At 42.0% G+C, this 22,393-nt stretch overlaps 1 protein-coding gene across 1 annotated transcript in view; it reads left to right on the top strand.

The window, feature by feature from the left end:
- The window catches only part of pemt (phosphatidylethanolamine N-methyltransferase), an 86,921-nt gene that overhangs the window by 1,827 nt on the left and 62,701 nt on the right, over nucleotides 1–22,393 (top strand). Inside the window, exons 4-5 of the mRNA XM_083788063.1 lie at nucleotides 294–419; nucleotides 903–1,147. Of these exons, the coding sequence (XP_083644189.1) occupies nucleotides 294–419; nucleotides 903–1,147 (371 nt within the window). The remainder of the gene's footprint in view (nucleotides 1–293; nucleotides 420–902; nucleotides 1,148–22,393) is intronic.

The raw sequence follows: 22,393 nt of genomic DNA, 5'->3' as shown, positions 1-22,393 counted from the left end.
CACACAGAATGTACAAGTTGTAATCAATTTTTATCACCAGAATACAAAAATTGTATTTTGTCATACGTATGACAGCATTGCACAGCACAAATAGTCGATCTACAAGATCCCAATGTGTCACAATGTGACGCATTGTGACCTTGTAGATCTGGTATTTTCCCTATTTTTGAAACACCTTTAATGTATTTCCCAAGATATGGACACTAGATTGAAAGTGGTTACATTGTATCTGGTGGTGTCACTGACCCAAAAGGTTTATTCTATTTTTAACAGCTCTTCTTGTCCTTTCACAGGCACAATAACAAAGAAGAGAGTGGGTGCCCTGCTGCAGTTGTATCCTTATGACAAGAGGATGTTCCACCCTGGGGTATCCTGTCCTACCTGCCAGCTGGTCAAACCAGCTCGCTCCAAACACTGCAGTGAGTGCTGGAAATACTATATGGTTTGAATGGCTCTCGTCGTCCACCTAGCATCTCGCACGTTGTTCTATGAATCTTGGTTTAACACGTAACAAAGAACACCACGTGTGTCTCTCATGATCTCCTTGCTGAGAATGTGGGGAATCTATAGACATTACTCAGCATTACATCAGGCTAGAAGAGAACAGCTGAACATACTATTGTTTACGTAGGAGGCGTGACACTCTCAGATGTGCATGGAAGTTGGACATGTCCAGTCGATATATAGACAACTTAAACCTAATTGTAAGATTGATTGAATTCTTTATTGGTTAGAAATGTAAACAGCACATGGTACAGTAAGCTAAAACACCAAAAAAGTCCTGGGAACTTTTCATTGCGGTCCTATGTATCCAATTAATCATAGAGTTCTTAGAGCCATTAATGGCTTTATTTTTCAGACTTTGTATTTTGAAAATAAATGTACATTTATGTACATTTCAGGAGTGTGTAATAGATGTGTGGAACGCTTTGATCACCACTGTGTTTGGGTCAACAACTGCATCGGGGCCCAGAACACCGGCTACTTCCTGATGTACCTGTGCAGCATGTGCGTCATAGCCGGAGACATGGCTCTGCTCATAGCCGATATGTTGCTACACGCTGTGCTGAGGTCAGGGCTCCTGAGAGCCAGCTACATAGATGAGCACGGCCAACAACAGCCTGCAGGACCACTGTTTGTTATACAGGTAAGAAGAACACGAGTACTGTTCAAATACAGCACAAACACAGTGCAGGAATTGCACTTGCCACTTACCAAAAACGTTGCTTAGTGGGCTAAATTGCTATGGGGGTATTTCTGCTGTGTAGCAATGTGTTAATTGTCAATTATATCAGGACAGCATACACCTTTTGGCACTTTAATTATGGTCGGCAGTTGTCCATTCCCCTTTTGAATAGAAACTCGGTAATTAAGTGGATTTCAAACTTATTTCAGACGTTTTTTTTCTTCTTTTTGAGAAAAGAAAGAACAGCAATGCCCGTGTCCGTGTGTTCACCTATGTGTTCAGTGTTCACCCATGTATGTGTTCATTAATGAGTACCAGTTGCGGCGCTGTTTGCCAGAAACAGAGAGAGAGAGACAGTGCTGCACTGTTGCCTGCTAATGAGAGAGAGAGAGGGGGGGGGGGGGGGGTTGGTGTGATTTTTAAATTACACTCTCCCTGGGGGGTCATATTTTGATCCCCCAGTATTAGGATGTATTAGGATGTTGATATTCATTCATCAGCCAACACTCCCCACTCACAGGTAGTAGGATTTCAACATATTTTGGTACTACTGCAAGTGTGCATACGAAGTTTGGCACTTATCTGCCTATTGGTTTGTGAGATTAGCTCTGTACAAATGCACATGACACACAGACCAACCTTCTTACAGTCAGCCATAGTCCTGCAGAGCCACGCCGTGAAAACAACCTCTCCCCCCTGACAGCATCTGTTCCTGACCTTCCCACGGATCCTGTTCATGCTGGGCTTCCTGGTCTTCATCTTCCTCCTGCTGGCCGGCTATGCTCTGTTCCACGCCTACCTGGCCCTAGTCAACCATACCTCCAACGAGTGGCACAAGAGCCGAGGCTACGTCTGCCAACACTGCCACCCCGCCTCCGCAGCGGACCACCTCCACGGCCCGGCTCCGGACCACGCCAAAGGACACTTCTACAGCCGCGGAATAATCCGAAACCTGAGAGAGGTTTTCCTCCCTCTACGACCCGGTGCCGTTCACAAGAAAGACAATTGAGCGATGCGTTGTTGCAATGGTTCTCAACTCCGCTCACCCAGACCACTACTAGTGGTTTTCTGTCGGTGTCACTTGATCCCTGATTTGACTGCTGGAATATAGAAACCATCAGTACTGTTGATGTCCAAGTTTAAATGCTAAATCTTGAATGTTAATTTAACTCTTGAGAGTGTACAAATGGAACCATTTGGTTCCATTTGTACAAGAGTTAAATTAACAGTAATCAGTATTTTGCTGTGTGACATGAGAGTCACTACCGTATTGTACATATTTGTTTTAGATTGTGCTGTGCTTTATACATTGTAAAGTAATGTTTCTTTGTATGGGGAAGCAGGGAATTTAATAAATTAAACTTTGCTAAATAATGTCTAATATTTTTTCACATATTTTGAGTGATTATTTTTTTGTAGTATTGACTTTAGTAGTATTGACTGCAAACATTAATATACTTTTCATATATATATATATACATTTCTAGATAAAAAAAATGCATTTTAGTGGTCATGTAATATTCTAATATTTTGAGATAGGATCTTTTGATTTTCATGAGCTGTATGCCATAATCATCAATATTAAAAGGATTTCAATATTTCACTTAAAGCGCAATGAATCCAGAATATATGATTGAGAAGGATCTGTATATGCACGCACGCATAGATAGCTCACCATAGAGTGCATGGGAGGGGTTAACCAGGATTTAGTTGAGTTTGTCCCTTTTGCCCTTCCATTTGGAGGCAACAAGAGCTGGCCTTTTTGTGATCTTATTGAGCTTGTTCCGTTCCCAGGCTCCTCTGGAGGTACAGTCTGCTCTGTCCCTTTTGTAGACAACTTCTTTGTTGTCTCTCCAGTCCAGATCTTTGTTCAGGTGGATGCCCAAGAACTTGTAGGAACTCTACCTCCCCCTGAATGGTAATGGTACCGGGGTCCTCTTCTTGCTCCACCTGGTGTCTATATGACCAGCATTATATAACATGCTAGAAGAGGGGAAGAGGGGAACAGTCTGACCCGAGGATTAGCCATCAGAACATGTCCTACATGAAAAGGAGACCTCTCATTCAGAGTGATAGAATACCATGACCCACCAAATGCAGGAAGCTTAGCAGAGAATAAAACCTAATGCATAGTGTATTTTTGTGTGTGTTTGTTGGAAATCCGTTAGTTCCAGTGGGCGTCAAGTGCGTATGAATCTTTATCTTTCCATCCAGCCTATGCCTCTCTCTCTCTCTCTCTCTTCCCCCCCTCCCCCCCCCCCCCCCCTGCATGGCAGAAGTGATCTGATGGTGGTGATGAGGCCTAGGTTTCTCCTAATGAACTCCTTTGTTACTGTTGCATGATATTGAAGTGCAATGACATGTCTGTACATCAGAGGGCAGTCTTGTACTGCAGCTTTTCAGAGGAAATTCACACATAAGTTGCTGGCCTGATCTTTGAGAAACGGAATAGAAATGTGGAGAGAAAAGATCTCTGCATATTGTATTAATTGTAGAACAGCAATATTTGGAAAGAGATTCTCTTATAGTTCATGTGCAAGGTCCAAATCAGAGAGAGATAGAGAATGTGAGTGTGACAGTAAGACGTGTATACATACAGGTAAAAGGCAGACAAGGTGTGCGCAAAATATGCGTGCGTGTGTGTGTGTGTGTGTGTGTGTGTGTGGTGTCATTGTGTAAATACTGTAGGTAGGTTTATCCCTAACTGCTTTACTGTAGCCCTCATGTGACTTAACCAAGGCCATCTGTTTCACTGGTATCTGTCTCTGTCATTAACCTTGTTAAAGGGCAGTGCACCGTGACCCCAATGGCTCCTTTTAATGAGTGGTAGTGGTGTGTGTGTGTGTGTAGGGGTGTGCCTGCATGGTTTTGCATGTGTATGTGAGTGGTGTGTGATGCATGTTTTACCAGCCTGGAAGTGCGAAAACGTGCATTTGCATGAAAGTGCAGCGACCAATCAGGCATCTATTTTTTTATATCAGGCATCTATATTTGTTATATCTATGGTGTCACCCTCTAACATTTAGTATTTCTAGTTTATTGAAATAATGTCATGCATATTTGTCCAGTGCATAGCCTATTGTAGGTCTCGTTGACTAGATTTAGAAGGCATTTTGAAGCTCTTGCTGAAACGAGAACTTAGGACAGTCTTGTCTCCTCTCTTGTCTTGCTAACGTGCATATTGGACAAGGACGGGTTGGGGAGGGACTTAGTGAAGGGCTAATTATTGGCTGAAGAATGTGACAAAAACTAAAAGATCTCCATCAATTCTTCTTGACTACTCTTTTAGCCAATTTTAGTTTAGATGTCCCCCTCCTTTAAATAATCGATTAGGGTTAGTAGGGTTAGTAGTTAATAATTAACTTTAGAACTTGTTGTGTAATACTGCCTGGTGTCATCTTATTGTATGAGCCTGCCACTCAACTGAATATATGTACTCATTAGCGGTGTACTTGATGAATCAAAAATGGATGGAGTAAATAGCTTACTCCATACTGTATAGACAGAGGTTTGCAAGGCCAATGTGCTTGAAAGGTTTTCATTATGCAAATCTGTCCTGTATGAAGATATGAAAAGGATGAAGGTAAAGTCAACTCATTGTTTGAGTGTTATTCATTGCTTGGTGACTGCATAGACTCATGACGCAGTACAGTATGTATATTCAGAGCATATCTGGATATGTGATACAGGGGAGGTTGCCTTTCTGGGTTGCTGGGTTTACTCTGTTCTCTCAGGCCTGTAATCCACAGGATTTAAGATTCTGCGTAGCACAGACAAACACAATTAGTTAACATTGTGGGTAGGTGTTTGTGTGCTCGTTTCTTTGTGTATGTTTTGTACATAAGATTTCATACATATATACATACAGACGTACACAGTACAGTACTACACACTCATGCACAGATGTCACATACACATTATGTATGGATGATTAAGGGACAGACAGGCAGAGAGTGGATCTTGTATGTATAAAAAACATTTTGGACAAGCAAGACAAAGGGACTGTTCAAAGGCAGACAGGATTCTCAAAACAATCTGCTGAATGAAGGAAGAACATTGCAGCAATAAAATTAACTAGATAAAGTGCCCCTCTCGAGGCACAGGTCTCCACCAGGGCTGGTCAGGTAATGGCTTCTTGGTTCTATAATAGGCCAATGTGAAAAGGGTGGCATTTCTTCTGCCTTGGATGGCAATTGGATGATTTGAGGCGCACACACACGGACGGAGTGCAAAACATACTCTCTCCCCATGCCATCGGCCTGGTAGAGACAATAATTGATGTTGACATTTCTGCTGCAGGTTCATGGACCTATCTCATTGTGTGAAATGTTTGGTTGGTGAGTGGAAACAGATGTGTGGTTAGTCTTATGATTTAAGTGGTGTGTGTGGCCTTCAACGGTACTGTGCTAGCCATTGTCTTCCATCTTGCATTTATCACGCACCCCGGATTGAGTGGTTAGCTTCGTGATAGTCTCAATTTAAGCATTCATGCTGAATTATATGGCAAATGGCCTTGACCTGTGCGCGTGCGTGCGTGCTTGTGTGTGTGTGTGTGTGTGTGTGTGCATAATATAGAAGGAAAGGGAGAGGAAAAAAAAAAAATCTGATCACAGATGGGCTCTGTTCACTGGTTGTGATCTAAATTGAGACCTGGCCCCTGACAACATCATGGTGCCAGTGTTACCAAGGTACTGGCAGACGGCGGTAACAATTATCTGCATTTAAAGGGTAACATCCAGGTTCTTTTCAGTATACCGCAGGTGCCATGTTTCTCTATAGAGCTGTTGCAAATTGCCTTTGCCGCTTTCCAGAGAAGACCCAGACTGCAAACCCAACACACACTTATTGCACCACATTCATTTTGAGATGAGGTGTCTCATGCCATCCATCATCTGAAAACATTCCGATTCAAGTGGTGTTGGAGCAGGCATAGTGCAGATTGAAGATTGGCACTCTGGTTTGGAGGTTTGGCGGGCTCACCACCACACAAAATCAATCTCATTACAGCCAGTCGAGCTTGCGCACACACCCACATGCAGACAGCAAGTAGGCCTATACTTCCCACACCATGTGAGTGTCTAAAAAGAGAAATAAGGAACCTGTCTGTCTTCACTCATTACTGCTTGTGACACACAGTACACACTCCATGAATGTCTATCGGCTATCAAGAACTGGATGGCCAGCAATCTTTTGCAATTAAATGCAGAAAAAAGTCTTAATTGTTTGTTGCCCCAGATAAAGTCGCTGCAGATGTTGCCAACCACCTCGGGTCACTAAAGACAAACATTTGCTCCAACCCTAGAAACGTAGGAATTATTGTAGATCAGGCCATGCTTCTGGATAAGCATGTCAAATTTGTTTCCATGCATTGCCTGATTTTACCACCATCGCAATATCGCCAAACTCAGATCTGTTGTTTCACACCTGCAGAGTTAGAAATGATCATCCATGCATTTGTATTCATCACGTCTAGATTACTGTAATTCCATTTCCACCTGGTTCCCAGTAAATTATAGAATTCATTTTAAAATTCTTGTCATCACACACAGAACCCTCCATGGCCACTTGGCCAGGCACCCCCATATATTTATGATTTATTCCACTCATATGTTCCTATAAGGTCCCTGAGATCCTCATCCCAAGCCTTGCTGGTCGTTCCATCCACAAAACTAAAAACTAACGGTGATCGAGCCTTTGCTAGTTTCACCCCCAGTCCCAGGCTATGGAACGACCTCCCGGACCACCTGAAATCTGTGGCCTCTGTGGACCTTTAAAAACTGACCTTTTTAGACAGGGTGTTTGTAACCAGAGCCATAGAGTAAGACAGAGTTACGACAACTCCATTCACTTCAAGGGGCCAGGCATACATGATGACATGCATGATGTCTGTAAAATGTGCTCTATAAATAAAATGTACTTACCTACTACTTACACAGGAGTGGGGCAGATTATGCTCAGTGCTCATAGCTGTCAAAATATACGACAGAAATGCCACAAAACCGTGTTAGTGAGATAATATATTACTATTTACTATATATCTATCTGATGTGTGCCTGCTGGTGACTGTGGAGGCCAAGATGTGAGTAGAAAAGAGTCGCAGGTGGACAGGGTAACATAACTTAAGATGTTGGTGTCTTTGTTGACGCTTCGCTTTGCTTCCTCCAACATTGAACTCCAGGCCTGCACTCTCACAATGCTTTGACAAAAGCATCGATAGATGTAGGTCAGCAGGAGAGGAGGCTATGAGGCACAACTGTCATCAGTTATGTGACTGTCATGTGTTTTGTATTGTACTGTATTTTTCATTCATCTTGCGGTGTTTCCATGGTAATACCACGCCCAACAGGTAAGAGCGCCCCCGGAGTATGGCAGAGGCAGAGAGATAGCAGGAGCACGCGCCCGCCACTAGGCGCGATTGTGGAAGGAAGATACATACCTCGTTACCTACTTGATCAGCTGGAATGCGCGGCACCTGCGTTCACCTGCTAGCCAGCCCATTGAGCCCCATTGTGAACCCGGACATGTTGAGTACACCAACGTTTTATGTTAGAAATGTTGAGTATGGGTCCTCAGCATGTAGAAACTGCCGGATGCTAACTTGCATATGTTGAGCAATTTTCATAATTGGCATAATACTGTATGTGACCCTACCATTAACAACCTATAGAAGGCAAAAAAATCATGCTTTATGTAGCATTTATTAGCAATTCATCATAACATTTAGAAACATACAAATTAGAAATATACACGTCTTCTATATAGCCCAAAAAAAAGGAAATCGTCATCATAAAGGAGGTAAAAAGGGAAAAGAAAACATACAGTGAGGGGGAAAAGGGGTGGGTGGGGATTCAGATTCGAATTGCAGCCAGGTACAGTAGGTGCCCTTTGAGAGCGGTTTTGAAGGAGTCATGGGATTCGCATGTCTTAATGACTGTTGGTAGGGCGTTCCACATTTTGGTGGCATAGGAGCGAAGTTTGGTCCCTTTCTTTGTGCCAAATCTGGGTTGCACATGGTTTGTTGAGCTCCCTCTGGTGTTGTGGGTGTGGACTTTGTTGACATAACCACTTCACTGCTTCGGCCATTTGAAAATCGCTGATCTACACGCTCACAAATCTGCTATTTACAAAAGATTTGTATACATTTTATACAAAACTTGACATGGGACCTTCTGCATAGTGAGTACTTTCTACTTTTGGTACTTTAATTACATTTTGATACCAATAATTTCATACTTTTATATATACTTTTTATACATACTCAAGTAAATTTAGAATTCCAAACTTTTACTTTTACTCAACATTTGAGTACTTTTTCCACCACTGCATAGGACTAACTGCCATTAACTTTGTCGTACGTCTAATAGCAAAAATAGCAGATCTAAAAGGTCTAAAATGCATCATGTTGGAAGAGTTTGCAATTGTTTGCAAACTCTAGCCAACCTAAATTTCCAACTTCACAATGAGCCAAAAATGATGTTGGCCTAAGGTCAGTAATCAACATCATGTGTTCCAATGTTGGGTCAATGTTATGCTTGCTGTTTGGAAAGGTGGGGTAGGAACTTTATGATCCCATACTCTACTGTATGAGCCTCTTCAGTACCTTTTTTACTTTAATACTGAAAGGACTACTTCACCACTGTTCAACCTATCTTTTTTATCTTGGTTAATTGGTCCTCACTGATATTCATGATAAAACTATACCACAATTTATTCCTACTCAGTCTGTGTCTAGGCTGTTCAGAAACCCGTCCACCAGTGACATCATCATTAGGCAGATGTTTGTTTAAACAATATGTTTTATTTATTTTTATATTTTGATTTGTATTGCCGTGAGAACGATGGCTTCCATTATCGCATTGCAACTTTTCAGGAATAGAAAACACGCAGTTTCTATTAGCTTGGACCTGCTATGAGACACAGACCGAGTAGAAACAAATTGGCATTTTACCATGAACATCAGTGAGGACCAATTACATGAAGATAGGTTGAAAAGTGGTGAAGTGGTCCTTTAATAATCTGTGTAAACATGTACAGTATATGTAACTCAAAGGTTTTTTTGATGTTTCATTGTGGTTGCTGATGAGAAATCCCATGCTGTGTTTTTGAACAAAATATAAGTCTGCACACACGCACAGTCTCACACGCACGCACGCACGCACACGCGCGCGCCCACGCACGCACGCACACACACACACGCACACACACACACACACACACACACACACACACACACACACACACACACACACACACACATACACACACACACACACACACACACACTATTGTGCATTGTCATAGTTAAACTGTTCTATAAAACCAGTTTAAATTGGACAATGGATGTACACCATGGTGGATGTACCCCATGGTGATTTGAACCCTGATGCTTTTGCATAACCACTTTTCAGTCTATTTATTTTTGTTGAGGCCTTAACGTGACTCATGGCTTTATTTCAGAAGAGTAAGTGTGACTGGAGCTGGCACGCACGCACGCACACACATGCTTGCGACCCGTCATCGGATGTCACACATGCACGTGCGCGTGACCCATCGTTGCAAGACACACACACACACACACACACACACACACACACACACACACACACACACACACACACACACACACCTGCACCTGTGTCCTGCTCAATTGTTGTAAATAACATGCTGCTAGTGCTTGCTAACGCTGAGCTAGAGAGAGAGAGAGCGAGAGAGGCCTTCATTCTCAAGAGATCGTGCATTAGTTGCAACCCCCTTTGCGATCTCTTCAATATGTCACTAACCACCTGTCAGATACCTGCTGTCTGGAAATGTTCTCCTGTCACTCCATTGCACAAAGTGGGCGATGCATTGGAACCAAACAATTATAGACCCATCTCAATCATCTGTTCAATTGTAAAGACTTTTGGAAATCTAATCTATAACCAATTATCACACTACCTCAACAAGAATAATATTTTATCACCCTATCAATCTGGATTTAGGTCAAATATTCCACAACCACTGCTTTATTGAAACATACAAGTGATATTTCATCAGCATCTGCCAATAAAAAAATAACTGGAGCAATTTTCATTGACCTCTCGGCTTTTGATTTGGTTGACCACTACCTCCTTTTAGACAAATTGTACTCTGTTGGTTTATCTCGTAATGCTTTGTTATGGTTCAATTCATATCTTCATAATAGAAAGCAATGTGTCGTTATGCAAGGTTGCAAATCTGATCTGACAGTTCAGGAACGAGGCATGCCTCAAGGCTCATCCCTTGGACCACTTCTATTCACTCTCTTTATCAATGATCTGCCTTCAATCTGTTCCACATGCAATGTTCAACTCTATGCCGATGATACAGTACTATACACCTCCAAAACCACTATACCAGAGATTTAATCAGCCCTACAATCAGACTTTAACACTTTACAAAACTGGCTAGCAGCCAATAAACTGCAACTCAACAAAAACTAATCTTTCACAATGATCTTTGGAACACATCAAAATATTAAATCAAAATCTTTAAATAATTCCTGCTCTATTACCAGCTTAGATGGTACTCCATTGCAAAGAGTTGAACACACAAAATATCTGGGCATGTGGCTTGACACAGAACTTTAATTTAAATGTCACATTGATCACATTGTAAGAAAATACATTTTCAGCATTGGTGTCAGGAAAAGACTAGTTCTACAGCTTATCTTACCCATATTTGATTATGCCGTGTATCAAACCGCATCTAAATCCAATTTGAATAGTCTCAATATAGTTTATAACAAAGGTTAGGTTGTCATTTTACAACTCACCATTGTACTATGTATGAAAATCTTGAGTTGCCCTCTCTCACTATAAGAAGACAGCGTCATTGGAACCATTATGTTTAAATGTATACACTTCAACTACCCTCAATATCTCAAACAGTATCTAGTACCATCCACTACCAATTACCAGTTGAGGCATTCCACTCAACCCTATTTTTCTGTTCCATATTTAAAGCCCCCTCTGATTGGAACAATAACCAACCCATATTCAAACCATTTCATCTTTTAATATGTTCAAAAGTGTACTGTCTTCTTATATTACGACCTCTGTACATGCCCATGCCATGACCATCTCACTCCATTTTATTAACTGTATCTTAATGCTGACCTACGGTAGTGACAATGATTTTGACGGAACAAATGATCCATCTTACTGTACTCTGCTTGTCTAGCAACCCTGTTTTGTGTTGTTTTTTGTTGTTTTGTAACAGTTTGATTTGTGTTTTGTTGTTCTTTTTTTTTACTGAATACGTGTGGACCCTCTCGAAAACGAGATATTGTATCTCAAGGGGTATTCCAAATAAAGAATTTCAATATATATAATATATTAGTAATCGTAACACGATTAGCGAGGCTAACGATCTCTAAAGCGGAGCTAACAATCGCTACATTTATTTGGTAGATATTCTAACGTAATTGTTAGTGCCCATCCGCCAGAACTGAAGATGAGTTCCTAATTGGTCTTGATGCATCATCATCACCATGCTGTCAGCACGAATGTGGCAGCTGATAATTCATTTATTGGCCATTCAAATTCTTGTTTCAATTCTACCCATTTTTATTTATTTATATGCCCCAACATATAAATAGACTGAACAGCAGTTATGCAAAAGCATTATGTGAACAGGGTCAAAACACAATGGGTCACACCTTTTTCCAAGTACTTTCGACCGCTACAAACTGTCAAATCTCAGTAATGACTACTTGTGCCTGATATGGCAGTGGTGCCAGAAAGAAACAATGGTAATTGTTTTTATACACTTCAGAAACATAATGTTGTAATGAATACGTAAGTGACGACTTTGGATGGTGACGTATATGTCAATCAGTGCCTCCCAAGACTAAAACATATCATCATTGAGAGCTAGTTATACATATACACACCATGTAATCTGGTCCCAGCAAATCAGGCACAATTTGCTGGGACGGTGCATACGCATCAAAAGTGGCGGGTTGGCTGGGACGGTGCATACGAGCCGGTCGTACTTGCAAGTAGTAATAATAATAATAATAATATTAATGTAATATAGTCTCTGTCAGTGCATTTGTAAGTGTGTATGTTTTAACTGAACAACAAAGACTACCGGGTAATGGGTATATCTATCATTAAACCATTATATTACATAAGGCTATTAAATGAGGCTATGGAATGAGATATGTCTAGATAACGTGCCCCTCGGGGCACAGGTCTCCACCAGGGCAGGTCAGGTTGTGACCTCCTGGTGGCGCTATAATAGGCTAATGTGATAAGGGTGCCATTTCTTCTCACGCCTTGGATGGCAATTGGATGATTTGAGGCATTTTGTTCCAAAAATGTGTTTTGCAAAAATTCACCTGTTGGTGGCGCTATAACAGGCCAATGTGAAAAGGGTGGGATATATTCCTCAGCCTAGTAGGAAAGTCTGTGAAAGATTTCATGTAAATTGCATGCTGCGTTCATGATTTGAGGCTTTTTGTTGAATGATTTGCGGGATTTTTGGACAGAATCTGGAGGAGTAATATAAAAAAGTCGGCCTCCTGGTGGCGTTATAACAGGCCGTTCTGGAAAATGTGGGGCAGAGGTTCATCGTTGGCTGTGTGTGTGTGTGCAAAACTTGGCATCGACCGGGTTAACGGTGCCGGAGATTAGCTGGATAACAGACGGACGTATGCATGCACACACACGGACGGACACACACACGGACGGAGTGCAAAACATACTCTCTCCCCCATGCCTTTCATTTTTCATTCATGGCAAGAGAGCGTGTTTCTGCACCAACCACCATGGAGCTGGCACAAAAATGAATTTCACCCACTCTTTTACACCTGTAAACCTGTGTTGTGACAATGAAGTTGATTCTAATTCTGATTCTGATTAAAAAAATTCAACAGAAGCAGCAACAGATTGTTAAATTCTGCACAAGCTGTCAAGCTCACCACTCACTGTGGAATATAATTTTGCGTCTGTCTGTGTGTGTGTGTGTGTGTGTGTGTGTGTGTGTGTGTGTGTGTGTGTGTGTGTTTGTGCGTGCGTGCGTGCGTGCGAGAGAAAGAAAGACAAAGAGAACATTGAATGTATCATAATAGCTCAACTTTGCTAGTATACAGTACCTTCAACGACCACCTCAGGTCAACAGGAGTCAGTCATGATGAAGTACTGTAGGCTCCATGATCACCACGCCATCAACACCACACCATCAAAAATATGGGTGTTTTTTGGGCTCCCACAAATACACAATTTTGAACAATCAGGCTTTCTCATCATATAGGGGCTTTTATGGAAATTGCTCTCAGGAACAGCTCAACTGATTTGGTCATATATATGCGTGATGTCATTAGTATCACCCTACTTTGTATAATTCCTCTTCAGTCTTCAGTTCCAAATTAGCATTTCCACTTTGTTTACAATGTCCACCATTGTTGATTTTCCAAACTGGCATGGAATGGAAAGTTGGAAACAAGCCTGGTTTTATCTAGCATCAGTATTATAATGACTCAAATATTAAATAATTTGCATATCAGCACCTTGGTGGTGGATATTGTGGTACTGCAGCTAAAACTGCTTCAAAGTCCAGAAAGAAATGACAAGGACTGGTTATATCAGAGTGGTGATTGATGCTCAAACCATTAAAAATAAGTTTGAGGGACATACAGTAGACAATATGATTATTAATATTAAAAACAGTTTTAAAATGCCCTGACTGTGTGTGTGTGTGTGTGTGTGTGTGTGTGTGTGTGTGTGTGTGTGTGTGTGTGTGTGTGTGTGTGTGTGTGTGTGTGTGTGTGTGTGTGCACCCTACTCTATGGTGTGCACCCATGTGCCTATCAATAGCAACATGTGAATGATCTTGAGTGCATGAATGTGTTTATGTGTTTGCTTGTTGCATATGCACGCATGTCCATGTGTACGTGCATATTGACGTGTGTGTGCACTCAGTTATGTATGTGTGGAGTGGATGTACCGCGTACGTGTCCATAACTGTGCAGATTAGTATTCCCTGTCTATCTCATGCTGTGACTACATGATGTTGCATTGATGCAGCGTGTCTCTGTTTACACTCAGAGCCTGTTTCTGTCTCTGTTCCTTTACAACATAATTACCAATGAGGGGGATTTGGTGGGAGGGAAGGAGGGAGAAAAACTGAAAGGGAAAGGATGGAAGGAAAGAAGAGTGTGTGCATTTATAGCAGGGGCTGAGGGAGGGATGCAGGGTGGAGAAGGGATTTTTTTGCAGGGTGGTGGTAAGGGCTATTTAAGGTAGCTTTTTCTTTTGTTGCTTAATATGCTATAGCATTTAAAATTGACTTGACTATATTGACAATATGCTTTTACATACATTTCAGCAGTTCATGAATTAATAATACATCTTACCAATAAGACCTTTTGAATTACAATAATCAAACTGCATTGAATGCAATTGAAATAATTATGCTGAGACAACATATTAAATGTTGGATGTTGATGATGCACTTCCTGTGAATCAGTTGTTCATGTGACAGTAGTGGTAGATAATGTTGTACTGTACAAACAAACTGTGTCCTTGTCTTACCCGAGACTAATGAGCACACACAAATGTGCGCGCACATTCGCAGATTTTTTGTTGCTTAGACGTATTTGCAGATAAGAACACAAACAAACACATGCCCACATCTGACGTATCATGCCAGTATTAGATTACAGCCCTCAGTACAGGACATTCGGGAAACCACTTGGCTCTTTACGTAGGTCCCAGCACTTAATTGACGAACAGGCACACTGGCTGCAACATCTCATAAGGACGAGGAGGAGTAAGCTACCTGGCAGCCCAGAGGCCACACACCTTCAGCTAATTGGACAACAGGACTGCATTGCTGTGTCATATCAGAGATACCAGTAAGACGCCTGAGGGCGAGAAGCGACCTCGCCCACATACTGTACATGCCTCATTGACAGCAGACTGCTGGGCGAGCACTGGCGCTTTGGCATGGGGGGTCAGATCAACATGGAATGAATTCTGTACTGGCCATATAAGGAGCATGTCTTGAGTTGAGTGTACAGGGTTTGATGAGGTCAGATCAACAAACGTACTGCGTGATGACGTGTCGAGGCCCACATCAATAAAAGCCAATAAAAATTAAGCTCACCGTTTGATTCCCATTGCTGCATTGTCCTCCAAACACAGCTGGTTTTGATTACAAACTACTCAATTCTTTATCTCATTCAAGACTACTATCTCACTTGTAAACAAACACAGTCCATGCGTCCTGTGTGTATGTGTAGCATAGCTACCGTCCCATCGCCCGAAGGGATGCGACGCTATTGGTTCAGAAACTTCAGAGCCAGCGTTTCAAGCTGAAACTTCAAATAAAATGCCCAAATTAACCATTTACTTTGACATCAGGGTCTCTCTCCACATCTCCATCCCTGATGATGTCACATGATGTCACTAGACCTGGGTATATGGTGCCCGTCCAACACACCAACTGACAGGAAATGCACCTATTCCATAGTTAACTGCGACCTTCGGACACAACAATACACAATATACACAATCAAGTGCATTAAAAAAGACACATGACATAGCTAATTGGGGACAATGCCACAATTTTATCTATGTTGGCTTGTCTTTTCCATCAGTTTCCTGTGGTTTCCTGTTTCCTGACCACTGTTATCTGATGTGGTGCTGCGTTGAGACGAGCCAGGCGGTGAATATCTCCACAGTAACACACACATATATATCACTTATTTACGTTTGTTTATGTTGAACAACTTCTGCTGAAAGGACCATCAGCCTGAAAGAGAAATTCACTGAAGATCGATATAACATTTGTTTGCCTGACATGATGAGCCTACTAACTGTACATAGGGCTACTACATGACGTACAGTATATGTAATGCTTTTACCATGCTTTATAGACTGACATGTCTGTGCATGAAGACAACTGATTAACCTTTTTGGTGTCTTTCCTTGCAACTGCATGAATCAGCCACAGCAGCTCGGTTGTTTACAATTTAGGCATTAGCAGACGCTCTACCCAGAGCGACTTACAAAGTGCAAGATCAGAGTATGTGGCATGAACCCATGTCAACAAACAACAGGAGAAATATAAATCACTGAACAATTTGCATCAAATTAAATATGAGGTGGACAACATATTTTTGTGTGTGTGTGTGTGTGTGTGTGTGTGTGTGTGTGTGTGTGTGTGTGTGTGTGCGTGTGTGTGTGTGTGTGTGCGCGTGTGCGTGTGTGTGTGTGTGTGATTGCGCATGTGAATCAAAACACAAACACACGTGGTTCTCTGACTCCTCTTGCATAATCCACGGAAAAGCAAACACTCCCTGCTGTGTATGTTAACCATGCAGGTTGATGCAAGTGGCAATGTGATTGTGTGTGGGTGGGTGTCCATGGTGGGTGTTGGTGTGGGTGTATGTAAAATTGAACCAATATTTAGCTAACAGGTCAACATTTCCAATGAATCACCTGAATCACTACAGAATTGAGCAAACACGTGCCTGACATTTTCTATAAATTTAAAGACTGAATGATAGCAGTCCATGGTCGTGCACTGTGAGGGCTGGGTCCAGACGTGGGCCAGGTCCACGTCTGGTCCAGGTCATGCTCTGTGAGGAGGCCGGGTCCACGGTCACACTTCTGATGGGCTACATGAAGAGGCCTGGTCCAAGGTCACACTCGGCAGTCAGTTGGGGGTTCATATATTAGAGGTCCACGGAGCTGCGAAGTGGAAGATGAAAAGACCCCGGGGAGTGGCTCCCCGGATGTCGAGTTAGTGGCAGGCCGTACAGGAGCCTATAGGCCTACAGTGTTTATTACAAGCACTGCTGGGAGACAAACCCACACAAACAATGTACGATTTTGGCATTTAGCAGACGCAGGGGAGGTTCCCCTTACTCAGTTCTCACCCTTATTACTTTGTCGGGTGACTGAGTATACTGAGGACAAGTCTAGCTATAGGCTTTGTCGTAGAAAAAGGTTTTTAACCTAGTCTTGAATGTGCAGAGCGTGTCAGCCCCACGAACGGAAGCCAGGAGAATGTTCCACAGCTGAGGTGTCTGGGACCTAAATGCCCTGCCTCCTATTGTAACTTTTGATATTTCTGGGACAGTAAGCATTTTTGCATACTGTGAACGCACTGGTGTTCTATTTTGGTTGTAGGGATCGATGTGTTCTTTGAGATATTGTGGTACCTGACCATTGAGAGCTTTGTAGGTGAAAAGGATTTTGAACTCTATTCTGTATTTAACCAGTGTAGAGAGGCCAGTGAAGGAGTGATATGGTCTCTTCTTCTGGTACCTGTCAGCACACGCGCCGCAGCATTTTGAACTAGCTGTAGGCTTTTCAGAGACATAATTGGGCATCCTGATAATAGCGAGTTGCAGTAGTCCAGCCTTGAGGTAACAAAGTTTTTCTGCATCACTTTTGGACAGGATGTGCCTAACCTTTGCAATATTACGCAGGTGAAAAAAGGCAGTCTTTGAGATTTGTTTGATGGGGGATTTGAAGGACATATCTTGGTCAAAGGTAACTCCCAGATTCTTTACAGTGGCCTTGGAGGCCAAGGTAATGCCATCTAGGGAAAAGTTCTCGTCAGCTAGTTTGTCTCTTAGGGCAGGGGGTTTCAACTGATTGTGAACGAGGGACCACCACCCTGACTTAGAATGAACCTTGGGACCACTGTTGTGTTGGGTGGGGACCTGGGCTAAGATCAGTTGCTATGCATCCCATGTGTATACATTTCTCAACCAATGGTCCATTGGTTGAGAATGGACTACTGATCATTTCCTAATAATAATGACTAACTAGACAATCCGGTGCACTTCCCCCTCTTGAGATTGTAACTCCCTCTTTCTGTTGAATTTCTTGACCTCCAACTTGTCAGTAAATTACTACATGGACGGCCATCATAGGTCAGCAGGTCATTCTCAACTAGTGGAAAGAAAAAGTAAAAAATCTACAAATCCTACATTACTAAATTTATGGTCAGGGACCACATGGAATACCTCCATGGACCGCCAGTGGTCCACGGACCACCTGTTGAAAACCCCTGTTTTAGGGGCTTAGGGCCAATCACGATAACTTCCGTTTTGTTGTTATGTAGAGAAAGTCACATAACTGTTTGGCGACTGCTTTCTCGAGGATTTTGGAGAGAAATGGAAGGTTTGATATGGGTCTATAGTTAGCTAGAATACCTGAATCAAGAGTAGGCTTTTTGAGGAGAGGTTTGATTACAGCTACCTTAAAGGATTGTGGCACGTAGCCTGTCACCAGGGACATATTGATCATATTGAGTAGGGATGTACCAACCGGGGGCAGGACGTCTTTGAGTGATCTAGTCGGAACTGGATCCAGGGGACATGTTGTTGATTTTGAGGAAGTTATCATTGAAGTGAAATCAGAGAGCTCGATTGGGGAGGAAACTGTCCATATATATATTTGGGTGTGCGGCCATCTCTGAGACCACCATATTTGAGGGCAGTCCAGTGGGGGCCGAGAGTAGTAGTAGATCAATTTGATCTCTGATAGTTTCTATTTTGCCATTGCCATGTTGTCTGTACATACTGTACATGTAATGTACAGTATGCTACAGTATGTCCATGTATATGGACATGAGTGGAAAGGATTCAGGTCTATATCCTATATCAGTGATCTTCAAAGTGAAGTCCGGGGACCCCCATGGGTCCTGGACTGGTTCCAGGGGGTTCCCAGCTAAATGAGTTAATACAGCTTTTTAACCACTTTAACTCTATACACATGTGATAATTGTTGTGATTTTGGCTGACCGCCCGAATGGTCCCTCATGAGTCTCCATAGAAACAGGGATATAGAGGCAGAGTGTGAAAAAGGTGGAGAATGAGTGAAGGAATGTAATGTGGAGAAAGAACAGCAGAGAAGCACTTAATGTTGGTAAGGGTGTGCTATTGTGCTAAGTTTGGACCTACCTGTATAATGGGCCTTGTGGTCAGCCCAGCTGACTCCTAACACTACGACACTTGGTCGGGTGTAGGCATGGGGAGAGGAGATGAAAGAGGATGTAAAGTAGAGCAGCAGGTAGGTGGAAGAGAACAGTGTCACTGCAATCAACCCACTCAAGACAGCAGCACTCATGCACGCACGCACACACACACACACACACGCACAGGCGCGCACGCACGCGCGCGCGCACACACACACACACACACACACACACACACACACACACACACACACACACACACACACACACACACACACACACACACACACACACACACACACACACACACACACACACACACACACACACACAGTATTCCGTCCCCTCCTGGCTTCCTACCTACTTCCCTCCTCTCACCCCCCCTCTCTCTCACACATCACTTGTTCACTCACTCACCGACTTAATCAATCAGTCTCCAAAGCACTTATGCATTTGCCACGTGCGGTCATTCGCATGACTTCTTCTTCTGTCTGCGTCAATATGAGAAACATGGATACATAAAGAGAGAGTGGTGAGATAGAAGAACACTAGGAATGGGTTCTTACACTGTACCACCCCCTTTCCCCACTGTCACTTCCATCCAAATGTGATCCACAGATTGATTGAAATATTTATTAACAGTTTGCAGAATTACAGTACATTTCAAGCACAACTCAATACAAAGACTGTGAGTGGATGGACCCAATAAAGCATTACACTTGTTTACAAGAGGGTCCACCTTGTTCAAATCATCAAAACATATTAGAGACGTACAAATAGACACTTCTATATAGCCAAAAAAAGAGAGATGTGGTGGAAGTGGTGGAAGTACTCAGATTTTGGACTTTTGGCAGTAAACAATAAGCAATACCACAGTGTAAAAAATACTTTGTTATACACAAGTAAGTCATACATTAATTTACTTAAGTCCAAGTAACTATAAGTATTAGCTTCAAAATATAGGCTCATTAGGTAAAATGCCCATTTCAATCAAATATATCATGTTTTTGGAGAATAGTCCATAATAATTATCTATAATGTAGAAATTATAGCGATATTAAAGCGGTCAGGATAGCACTTTCGGGGAGGGTCGGGGTCAGATTCAATGATGGACTTAATTTTATACTTTAAAAATGGCAGATCTACAAGCTCACAACACATCATGATTTTAAAATAGTTTTGTTTGCCCTATTAATATTTTGTATTAATATTGTATATGTTGAGTACTTGAGTACAAAAAATGTGAAGTAACTATAGAAGCTGTTAAATAAATGTAGTGGAGTAAAGGGTACCGTACAATATTTGCATCATGAAATGTAGAGGAGTAGAAACCATTGAGAAATGGAAATACTAAAGAACAGCTAGAGTAAATGGCCTTTATAGTTAGCCTACTTTCCATCAAAACATTTTCTACATTTAATATGTCCCATGCTTGATTTACATAGGCTATACATGACTTCTGAAGTTCTGATGAATTTAAAAGGACCCTGATATAAACAAGTTTTAGTGCTATTCCTGGTTTCATCCTCGTAGCATTTGTTGTATTGACATTATGCTTTCGTTGCCTACCCATTCTACAAACTGAATAACATTTTTAATCAATCAATTTCTACCTGTAGGTGTCGCTGTGGCATAAAGGGGGAAATATCCAAAGACTGAGAAATGTACAGGCCTAACTGCAAGTGGAATGCTATGTCTCTTGGACTGAAATACATTTGTGTTGTTTGTGGAACTCTGAACTGGCATTAGGTTATTCCCGACTCCCGAGATCTCATCTGGCCTGTCATTCACACTTCATTCTTCCCAAAAAGAAAGGCCATAATAAAAGCTAACTTTTGAACTACATTACCCATAAAGCATCGAGCATTATCTGTCATCAACATGCGAGGCGAGCAACTGTGCTCGATATAATCCTCCATTAGTGTAAACATTATCCTTTTGTTGTGCAATATCCAGTTATCTCTCCCACGCGCTATAGATAAAGGACCCTCTTCAGGTGTCCATTCAGTACATGAGCGACGCTGCAGTTAGTGCCACCGCCGCCGTGAATAACAATAACAACCCAGTGTTGGATTGTTGTGGAGGGTTGAACAACGTGGACTACAATAAGGTACTTGTGCAGATTCTGCAATCTGAGACGCGGGACAAGAGACGCGGCTGTATAGCTATCACATGACATAACCGAGGAAGAGTTGGGGGCTGGGGCCATGGTCTCTAGGCAACCGGTGACGATTGGCAGGCAGTTTAACAAATAACATGATCAATTCATTCATTGTATAAAGCGTTCGATAATATAGCAGGTTATAAAACATCTATGATCTATGTATGTTAGCCCCTCTCGGAACCCTACATAGCCTAAAGCTTTTCTGACATTTTGATGAGTTTTAAATTTCAGTAGCATTGGGTTCTGCTTGGAGGGCTATATGTATGTCAAGTTTGACTACACCAAATGTTTAATTCAATTCATTGAGACTGCAATTGCAATTTGTACATTAGATTATAACGCCTGCCCTAAACTGTTTTATTTGGGGTCCTTGCAGAAATGGCTAGGACATCGTTAGTTTAAAATGAAACTCAGGTGCGTGCTGTGTGTGGCGGCTCAACAAAGTCACCAAGAATAACATACCGGTAACTACATTTAGATTAACCTACTAATCGTATAGTAGTAGGCTTTGGTAACCTGGGATTTTATATCACAACTGATTAGATTCACATTCCTAAACAGCAGACAGTGAACTGAAAGCTTTTCAGGAATTGGCATTATTTCTCATACTGACAAGACAATCGTTTTTCCCTTAAATCATTGCGAAGTGTTTTCAGGAGACAGTTATTTTATCAGCATCACCTGTTTATATTTGTTTGTTTGATTGCTATTCATGAGTTTCAAATGTAGTCCTACACCTTCAGGGATGCCAACATTGGACTGTGAGAATCCAGGAGATCTTTTTGGCTGGTGGGGGGGACTTCCCAAGCTGGGGGTCTGAGGGTCCTATAGTTTGATACTTTCAAGAGGCTTGCTTTACTAATTACTAGCATTGGAGAAATGCAGGAGAAATGACAATGCAGGGGGACCTTTCTGTTTGGATGTATGTATATGGGCTGTCAGTAGCATGGTGTTGCAACTCTAGATTCAACCCATTAAAAATAAATCTAGTGTTGCAAATTGCAGTTAATCTGCATGTAGCCTAGTTACTGCATTCTTATCTGCATATAGATATATTTCCATGCCATCACATTATTATGTGATTA

Source organism: Protomyctophum parallelum (assembly GCF_964188405.1).
Source record: "Protomyctophum parallelum genome assembly, chromosome: 17".
Classification (NCBI taxonomy): Eukaryota; Metazoa; Chordata; class Actinopteri; order Myctophiformes; family Myctophidae; genus Protomyctophum; species Protomyctophum parallelum.
Note: the sequence above shows the minus strand (reverse complement) of the source record. Positions and strands in the feature narration are given on the sequence as shown.